The 9,879-nt window shown below is 38.2% G+C and overlaps 2 protein-coding genes across 4 annotated transcripts; both read left to right on the plus strand.

The window, feature by feature from the left end:
* The first annotated feature begins 310 nt into the window (after window positions 1-310).
* LOC119991125 (50S ribosomal protein L15-like) lies at window positions 311-3,212 on the plus strand. Its single transcript, XM_038837350.1, has 4 exons — window positions 311-1,061; window positions 1,661-1,744; window positions 1,816-1,905; window positions 2,822-3,212. Exons 1-4 carry the CDS (start codon window positions 681-683, stop codon window positions 3,083-3,085), a joined length of 819 nt encoding a protein of 272 aa, XP_038693278.1. The 5' UTR covers window positions 311-680; the 3' UTR covers window positions 3,086-3,212.
* An 872-nt stretch (window positions 3,213-4,084) lies between these two features.
* Window positions 4,085-9,371, plus strand: LOC119990471. Of its 3 annotated transcripts, XM_038836402.1 has the most exons (8): window positions 4,085-4,425; window positions 5,168-5,259; window positions 6,102-6,249; window positions 6,618-6,749; window positions 6,878-7,009; window positions 7,119-8,537; window positions 8,624-8,763; window positions 8,876-9,371. In XM_038836402.1, the coding sequence occupies exons 1-8, from the start codon at window positions 4,300-4,302 to the stop codon at window positions 9,018-9,020; spliced, it is 2,334 nt and encodes a 777-aa protein (XP_038692330.1). In that variant the 5' UTR covers window positions 4,085-4,299; the 3' UTR covers window positions 9,021-9,371. The 3 variants fall into 3 exon arrangements, with proteins under 3 accessions (XP_038692330.1, XP_038692331.1, XP_038692332.1); XM_038836403.1 differs by lacking the exons at window positions 4,085-4,425; window positions 5,168-5,259 and having other exon boundaries at window positions 6,108-6,249; window positions 6,885-7,009; XM_038836404.1 differs by lacking the exons at window positions 4,085-4,425; window positions 5,168-5,259 and having other exon boundaries at window positions 6,111-6,249; window positions 6,667-6,749; window positions 6,885-7,009.
* Window positions 9,372-9,879: the final 508 nt, after the last annotated feature.

A 9,879-nucleotide genomic window follows, 5' to 3' on the forward strand; every position in this document is an offset into this window, starting at 1 on the left:
TGAATTTGTTAATCCTGAAATTACGTGAAATTGTTTTAATTCTAACCATTAGTTTTATCGAACGGTGAAAAGTGTTGGCATCCTCTTCCCTTTCGTTGCATCTCAACTCTTCGCCTCTACTTCCCTCTTCCGTCCCTCACGTTCGATTGAACCATAAACTCCTTGGGTCCACGTCCCTTCCCTCTTCCCTCTTATATATATATATATATATATTTATGTATTTAATTGCATATATACTTGTTCTTCATCAGCTGAAGCTTTGGGAGTGAAAGATATTGTGCCAGCATCGGATGATCCTGGACTGCAAGATCTGTTGACGTGGGTAGGGTTTGCTTCAGGTGGCTCTGGCTCGTGGCGGTCGTCGTCGCCGCTTTTCTAGTGAGAGTAGTTGTCGTCGAGAACCAATTTTAGGATTGAAGAGAGAGGGAACACTAAAATGATTTAAGTTTGTTGATGAATTATTACTACATCTCAGCCATCAGATGAAATGGATGGCTGAGATTTAATCGATTTCAGATGAGTTCAGCAAAACAATTTCAGCCCCTCCCCCATCCCGCTCAATTTACATACAATGGCATGAAATGGTTAAAACTTAAAACCCTAAATCCCAAATTCACGAACGCCAACACCAGAAGCCCCTAAAATCCATTAAGGGAAAAGTCCAGTCATCGGAGACGACGATGCTCGTGGTCAGACGACTCGCAACCTCACTCATAAGCCACAGCAAGCAGCCCATTTTCACTCCTGTACAGAACCCACTCCATTTGCAATCCGTACAATCCCGTCAATGCCCTAACCTGATTTCGGGAAATGGATTCCTGTCGGGTGTAAGGGCGTACAGCCTGTTGAGCCTGAATGATTTGAGAGACAAGGTCCCCAGGAAGCAGAAGACGAGGAAGGGACGTGGTATCGGGTCTGGGAAGGGCAAGACTGCAGGGAGGGGTCACAAGGGCCAGAGAGCCCGTAAGGGCATAAAGTTGGGTTTCGAAGGAGGGCAGACCCCTATGCGTCGCCGCTTGCCCAAGCGCGGCTTCAAGAATCCCTTTAGCCTCACTTTTCAGGTACAATTTTTAGTTCACTTATTTCCTTAATTGTTTTTTTGGGGTCTGTTTTTGATAGATATTTACTTTGGTTATGTTTTGATACTGAGATTATTGCTTGTTTGGGGGTTGAGACATTGGTGGAAATGAAGGAGAACATGTGGTGTTTGCTCTTTCTTAATGAACATTTTTTTTAAGAATGGAGAAGTTAATGAAAAACTAGCTCGATTATGACAACAAGAATGCCCATGTTAGCTAGCTTTGCTGGAGATTTCAATGTTCTATGCATTAACAGCTTTAGATACTAAGATTTTTAAATTTTGTGATTATGAGTATTAGATATCTGTTTAGCTTGGGTATCTAAGACCAGTACATAGATAGATTTGTGTTTGTTTTCACCTTATTTCTTGGGAATTGGGAGTAAGAATTTGAGTATTTCGTCTTCTTGGGGATGAAAGACTGTTTTTCTGTTTTTATAAGCTGGAAATATAATGAGTATGCTTTTTTGCTTTTCTTGAAGACGAAAAGAATAATTGACTGTGTGATCATACCAACCAAGCACTTGTAGTTTTTCTGTAGTTGTTCGGTTTCCCATCAGTTGAGTTTCCTTGTCCTTGCAGCCTGTAGGGTTGGGGAAGATTGCAAAACTTATAAATGCAGGAAAGATAGATTCTCATGAATTGATCACAATGAAAACTCTCAAGGTATGTTAGCTGTCTTCTCTGGTCTCTGTATCCACTGGCTTTACTTTTCCTGATGTTCTCTGGTATTATAGGATACTGGGGCCATAGGGAAGCAGATAGAAGATGGTGTGAGGCTGATGGGACGTGGTGCTGAGCAGATCCAATGGCCAATTCATCTGGAGGTAAATGAACTAACTTAGTATTTGAAGCATCCTTTTCTCTTCAAAAGGGAGAAGTATATTTGTTATGTAAGAGAAGGCATACAGAAACAAGGCACCGCAGGGGTGCAGCGGCTGCAGCCCTTTTACAAAATCACCTTTTTGACAACCATACCAATAACATTAATTCTTGATCAATGTTACGAATGATTCATTCGTGGATGTTTCTTATCATCTGAAAGCCCTTTTGTTTTCTCCTGCCACACCATCCAACGAATAGCCAAAGCCCCCTTGTTCCTTAATTGCCCATTTGCAGTGAAGAAGCCTGAATAGCCAAATCCCCCTTGTTCCTTAATTGCCCATTTGCAGTGAAGAAGAAAGAAGCCTGTTTTTTTGCAAAGGAAAAAACTATCAACTAGAATTATGCCTCTCATTTGAAGATTATCTATCGTGGGTATCTTCTTCCAATGTGGCCCCTCCAACAAAACGATAGACCTCTATGGACTTCTAATTTGATCTCAATGGGGAAACTCTAAATCATCCTTTCTGTTTTTGTTCAATAGGTTCTTATTGTAATCTTTAACCCTATAGCTTTTTCCCATCACCTTCCAAAGGAGCACATCTTTGTCATTAGATTTTGTAATACAAATTGGCAAAGAAGTCTCCCTCTCTATCATTTCATTTCTTTTTAAAACTATTCTTCCAGCTGACCTCTTACATTTTTGTGATTTTTGCGTCATATTATGTTTATGAAGATGATCTTTCATTAATTGAGTTCTCAGCAGTAGGTTTTAACCAGTGTCATAGAACTACCCATTTGACTCTGAATTACTTGTCTAGAAGATACATACTGATTAAGAAAGTTTGATATTAGTACTAAACTGCATAAAATCATGTATGATTTGATGAATATACTACGATCTAACAGTGAAAATTCCAGGTCTCGAGGGTGACTGTTAGGGCAAAGGAAGCTGTTGAGGCAGCGGGTGGTTCTGTTAGAAGAGTTTATTACAACAAGTTGGGCTTCCGGGCATTGCTGACACCTGAGTGGTTTGAAAAGAAGGGCAGGTTGTTGCCAAAAGCAGCCCGACCACCACCAAAACAGAGAGAGAAAGTTGATAGCATTGGTCGCCTGCCTGCTCCGACAAAACCTATTTTATTTTTTACTGACCAAAGTGATGCAGCCTCCCCATCTTCTGCCTGATTATGTGATGCATTATGTTTCTTGCTTACATTCAAATTTTGTGTTTTGATTACCAGTCGATTATGTAATTGCAATTGTTTCTATAATTCCCCTTACTTTTGTTGAATTCAATTAACCATTTATCTATTTTTATTAGATTGCAAAATAATCTGCCTACTTATTTAACTTATAGTCGACATCATCGATTATGTTATACTGTAATAATTCATTAAAAAAATCTTTATTATTTATTCTTACGTTAGAAGGACCACATCAGAAACAACCATGCATATATTTATTCTCCATACCTCATTAATTACTTGCCATACTCACCCCATTACATACCTTCACAATCAATCTACCCCACGACCTTGGCAACATTTGACCCAACATGGGACCATGGCCTAGAAAGCTCCTCCACAAACCCACGATTTAATCAGACAGGGGCCCAAAGCTTGTCCAGCTCAACGCCCACGCGCCAATGGTGGGTCTAGTGAGCCACTTGTCCAGCTTAGGCGTCAATGGTGAGTCTTGCGAGCCAGAGTCTTATAAATATATGAGATCTCGTCACATTAAAAGGATATTGGCTCTCTCTTTAAACATTGTTCACTCTCACTAAAATCTCTGAGTCATGTAACACTGTACTTTTCCGACTAGCACCACACCCCGGCGTCAAGTTTTCACGATTCACTCTTTATAAATGATATTTGCAAAGTTGTTGGTGGGCTCGTACCACAACGCTTTGATTTGAAGAGGTAGATTCTCGAGTCTAGAAATATCATTAATATACAATCCATGCAAGGTTGACCATTCCAAGTTGTGAATCCATTCTTACCTCTAATGCATATACATACATACATAAATATATATTAAACAAACTTTTTAATTAGCCGAAATCAAAGCGGCGAAGACGCAATAATCCAAGGAAGACGAGAAGACCCGGTTATATTAGGCGTTTTACGTAAGGGCCATTTGACGAACAACAAAAGGAAGAAAGACAGTTCACACTTAAAAAGTGAATAACAACAAAAAGGTCGCAGTATACACTACTATTCTCTATTCGTGGAGAATCCATCAAATCCCTACACATATACATACAAACAAATACTCATTCTACACTTGCTTGCTTTCACTTCCAACTTCCCCGCCATTGAAAAAACTGAATCGATTATATACATAATACTTTTTAGTTTGGCAGGAAGTTAAAGGCGGAGAAGTACGGCCACAGGCGAGAGATGGGGCGGAGTGATGAGTCTCTGGAAATAGTGAGCGTTATCGGTGGTGGCGAGTCATCGTCTTCTACTCCTTCTTCTTCTTCTTCAGAGTGGACCTTTCGAGAACTTGATGACGTCTTCTTGCAGGTAATTCTATATCGGCAATGGATCCCCTACAGCTCTTCTTTTCTTTTCTTTTTTTAACTAGTCGATCTTGAGTTTGAAATCGTTCGTTGAGGGAGTAATTCAGTGGTTCCAGAGTTAATTGGTGTCTGCTTCTGTGCAAAGGAGAGTCCATTTGATTCGTTATAATATCTACGCCGTATCATTTTTGTGTGCTAAACTGGTTAGAAGGTTAACTGGGTGGAATTATGCGATTTCTTTTCTTTTCCAGTGTACTTTCTTGCCGGAATACAACTATGGAAAGAGAAGATGCTGTAGTGTTTAGTTATCATAAGGCTCATGACCTCTGTGAACCCAATGAAGATGGAAAGGAAATTTGTATGGGAATTGGGAAAGTGTTAGTTCCTTCTCAGATAGCAGAGGATATGTTCTCTGATTGCAATTGTTTTCAATAGCAACCTCACTGATGGGTGGTTAGTTTGTTTTTCTCGTTCGACTGCAAGTTTCAGAAAAAGCCAAATCAAACAAGCGTTGTGAAATCTTGATCTCAACTGTCAAAATTTTGGGATGTTTAATGAGACAAGTATTAGGGAAAAAGAAAAAACTAAAACTACATTTCAAGAGTGATTTACCAGAATTTTAATGATCGTTTTTTTTCCCTATTTCTTAATGCATTTATTTTTTGTAATATCAGTTGCTTTTATTTCCCAGTTCTTTGTTACTTTTATTTTCTTTTCAATGAGGTTTAATTTTTTTTTTAATGCAGACACAAACCAGAATATGGCTTGGAGAAGTACTTCAGAGAAGATTAGATGAGCACTTGGATGTTTCTGATATATTAGCTGATGGGGAATTGCTGTACGTTATTTTTTTTCCCCTCCTACAAGAGCATATATAGTGGACACACAACATTTTGCCACACTTTGATTGTATCTCTAATTAGCTGCATCTTAGATAGACAACAAAATAAAATTCCCTATCCGGTAATGTGACGAAAAGGGATCATAACTTGGAGCACACAATAGCTTTTAAGGTGATATTTATGAAATTGTGTGGACTAACGTCTTACCACTTGTAGACATGAAGGAGAAAAACAAGACACTTTTTGCAGTTTTGGAAATGCATTTATAGTTCTTTGTAATACAAAATTCATGTTAGTATTACCCTGGTTTTGGAAAGGTATTATATTGATAATATCACTTAATGGAGGTTTGAGTAGAATGTTGTGTTTCTTATACCATAAATTTTTTAAACTGCTGTCCGAAATCTGTCTCCATTTTCATTTCTGTGCTTCTTAGACAATGTGCAATGCATTAATCTTATATAGTTTGTTGTATATCATATATAAAAGTTTATAGTTTTCTTGAATTTATGTGTCGTTTGCTTGTATGTTTGAAGTGTTAAGAGTTGTATGGAAAATGTTCTTGACAAAGCCTATGGAGCTAGAACATATAATATGAACCACATACTTCTAGAAACTGAAGGAAGATATATTCCTTATTACAATGTAGATTCTTTTTTGAGTGTAATGTTATGTTACTTGCACCATAAATTTTTTAGACTTCATTGTCCTAAATCTGTCCCCATTTTCATTTCTGTGCTTCTTGGTCAATGTGCAATGCATTAATCTTATATAGTTTGTTGTATATCATATATAAAAGTTTACAGTTTTCTCGAATCTATGTGTCGTTTGCTTGTAGGTTTGAAGTGTCAAGAGTTATATGGAAAATGTTCTTGACAAAGCCTATGGAGCTAGAACATATAAAGCCATATAAATATGAACCATTTACTTCTAGAAAGTCTGGCGGAAGATATATGCCTTATTCCAATATCGATTATTTTTTGAAGGTAAGCTTTGCTATCCAATTTCGTGTGGGGGTGTACACCTAGGAGCTCTTTCTCTTTTATTTTTTTATTTGGAACTTGCTTTTTGGCTTTTGTCCTGGCTTCGTGTTTGCTCCATATCTTATATCTCTTTACCTCCGACATTCTGATAGTTACAAACATTGGAGTTACGATTACTAGATAACCCAACGATAATACCATTGTATGATGATTTTTCCAAGGCAAAACATCTTGCTTTCAATGCCAAAGTTCTTTTGCTCCTTTCTTCCAAAAACATTCAACAATTTGTTTAAGGGTTTTATCTCTATGAGTTTCCTACTCTCTTTCTTGCATTCTGCTTGGTTTCACTTAGTGTTTTCTCTTGTTTTTAGATTTGCAAAATCTTGGGATTGACTGGCGTTGATCTTTTCTCCCCTTCAGACGTCGTTGAGAAGAAAGATACTCGAAAAGTTTGCATATGTATACGCACACTTGCAAAAAGAGCAAGGTTAAAGTGGTTGAATGTAAGGAACTTGACTGAAACATGTTTCTTTTAACAATTTGTGATTGCGCATGCGCCCTTTTCCCTTTTGAAATCTTAAGACAATTTGATTGAGATTAGCGGACTGATAAGAGGCAATTGTGGTGGTAGGTTCCAGATTTTGATATGGTCACTTGTACTGTAACAATGCCTACTGACATGGTTGAATGCATCCGGAGAAGCTTGGAGCTTGGAATTGTTGGTTGCAATTCCTACCAATATGGAAGGACAAAATGGAGGCAGGTAAAGCTTGTTGCTTTGAAACGTAAAGTTTCCATTCTGCATAGAGACTTTACATTTATAGATAATTCTTTTTTTATGGTGTTTCTAATTCCTATCATCTTAATTTTAGAGAAGTACGGTTACATCCTCTGCCAGATATTGCGATTCATTTTCTGATGATTCTGATGACGCTGATAGCAATATTACAATTCAGTCTGATAGCTCGTCCACCCATGGATATCATTATTCTTTATCCCAGATGAATTATGATCTTGAAAGTTCTCCTGAAATATCATCAGCCACAAGAGATTGTGGTTTGCGACAAAATCCAATAATACAGTTTGAGCAAAAGAAACACAAGTATGCACAATATCAATTTGAATCGATGGGGTCACTTTGCTCTGAGCTTGTGGAGTGTGATAATCAGCTGGATAGCGTGTCATCTCCTTCCAGCACTGTTTCCCTAATTCACTTAAACAACAAGTTTTCTCTCCCCAAAAATGGCACAGTAAAATATACTCTTGAGAATGACAGCTTGGATTTCAGTTGTGCTTCTGATGTTGAAGATTTTATGGATCACAGTTTGCCAGAAAGAAGTTATATGGCTGATCAGCTGGAAATCTCGGAAGTAATTTGCCATGGAATTGATATTAGTAATCCCAGTCTATTTGATGGCGAAAGTATTTCCGAGTCATACACGCCAACTGGTTCTGATAGATCAAATGCATTTGGCAATGGATTTGAAAATGAACATTCTGATGTTAATGATGTGGAGCTATCGTCTACTTCCAGCATGAACTCTGTGTCAGGTGCTTTGCTGAAATTGAATTTTGACGACCAAGTAGATGAAGAAGATGGTTTCAAAACCCTCCAGTTACCCGAATCACGAAATCAAGTAGTTGTCTTCCCTACTAAGATTCCCCAACTGTGTTCACATTATCGATCTTGTGGCAATAATTCTCGTTCATATGATAGTCGCATCTGGATGCCTCAGGCTGATTTAGAGGCCGTATTTGGTGGAGGCATAATAAATAAATTTGAAATGAATGCTTCTGAACCTGTTCGTTGCAATCAATGTCAAGAGAGGCTTTCGGTTCATTCAAATTCTCCATATGACTATCATCAGTTGGATCAGGGAGGAAAATGTGCAATTGCGACAAATAGAGATGGCTGTCATGTCTCTTCTTCTGTATGTACACTGCCCAGTGGTTTTCCTGATGAAGGTCTTCACAGAGGAGCTGCCTTGAAGTATGTTGTCACTAACCCTCATCCAACTTCCCACAATGGTGTGCAAGTCGAAGAGAGAATAGATTATCCAGAAACTAGAAGCATCGCTACTGGTAGAGTTATACCACACAAAGTTCCTAAGGTTAATACTGATGTCCACAGCAGCTCTCTGTCTCCTCATCTAAGTGAGCCAATGCCAGTAATACATCCTTGCATCACAACGAAATGTTCAGAAGATATGCGCGAGAATGGTCATCTAGTATATAGCGACGAGGAGGAGGATCTTTATACAGCAGAAACTGTGGACAAGAGGCACAGCCAAGTAAGTTGATTCTCTTCATACCTCCTGTCACTTTTTCTCATAGTTTCTTCCAGGCACTTTGTGACTCTAGTTACCTTGTCATGCAGGGTGATAGAAAAAATGAAAATAAAAGAGTGGATCATAAAGTAGAACAAGCAAAACACAATCCCAAGAGATGGTCAGTGCTGAAACCTGTAGTAGGGGGAACAGCAGTTGTTGGCATGGTGTTTCTTTTGCTTCGCTACAGGTTGGTTTTACTGTGGAACAAATGGTTATAAAACTTTCTGAACTTGGTTTATATGATTTGTAAACTAGAATCGTTTACATAGACTTCACAAGTTTTCTCACTTACATGACAGGAAAAGTGGTAGAGATAAAAAAGGTGACAACAGTATGCAATCTAATCAGATGCAGAGGACTAATTGTGGCAGTTTCTCATCGCAGAAGGAACAAAAAGGTGGTCAAGTTAACGGGGTATATCCAGCTGAAAAGCTCAAACTCTGAGGTTGAGATGTAGATAACTATATCGAAAATGCTAAGGAAGAAGTGTTTTTTGTTCCAGCTATCTTAAATGTTGCGATGGATGCATATGATCCATTCGTAATTATGGGCTTCACATGATATCGTGTGCGTCCAGCATTTGGGATAGCTGGTACGAAAAATATTGGAATCTGTAAGACGGGTATGTCAGTGTAGATTTTTTTTTATTAATACTCCCTTTAGTCTTTAATATGTATTATCATGGAAGGCGTCAATTCTCTGGGTTGGAGCTCCTGTATGCAGAAAATTATTCTTTTTTTTTTGACAATATGATATTAGTTAATTTACTAATGAAATAGTACTTTGCCGACAACAGATTTTATGATTCCTTAATCCTTGCCGTCGATTCCTGCTGCAATTGCGCGCAATTATGTCGGATCATTAATCTCCAACTATATTACTAGCCATTGAGCTTGTTTTTATTGGACGGTTCCACCCACAGCTTATATGGGTTGTTTGGTGGGGCGGATTGAGAAAGCGGGTCCGTCCCAACAAACGCCCCACCAAACATAGCAATACATCAAGATATCCTCGTGCCATCACTGGATGAACAACGGTCAATAACTCGTTTGTAAGAAAAAGATTAAAACGGTGCGTATTGAACTCTCTGTACTATAGAGATCAAAATGGTGTGTTGAACATAATTTGAACAATGCGTTAAGTTGTTGACAAATCAACCTAGTTTAAGCGAATCCAATTGATTCAACTATCCTGAACCGGACTTAAACTATTAGAATCACAACATATTCTAGAGGTATTAATGATTTTGAGTTTCTTCTACCTTATAGAAAAAAAAGTATATTAACCGTAGGATTTATTTTAA

Source organism: Tripterygium wilfordii, chromosome 22 (assembly GCF_013401445.1).
Source record: "Tripterygium wilfordii isolate XIE 37 chromosome 22, ASM1340144v1, whole genome shotgun sequence".
Lineage (NCBI taxonomy): Eukaryota > Viridiplantae > Streptophyta > Magnoliopsida > Celastrales > Celastraceae > Tripterygium > Tripterygium wilfordii.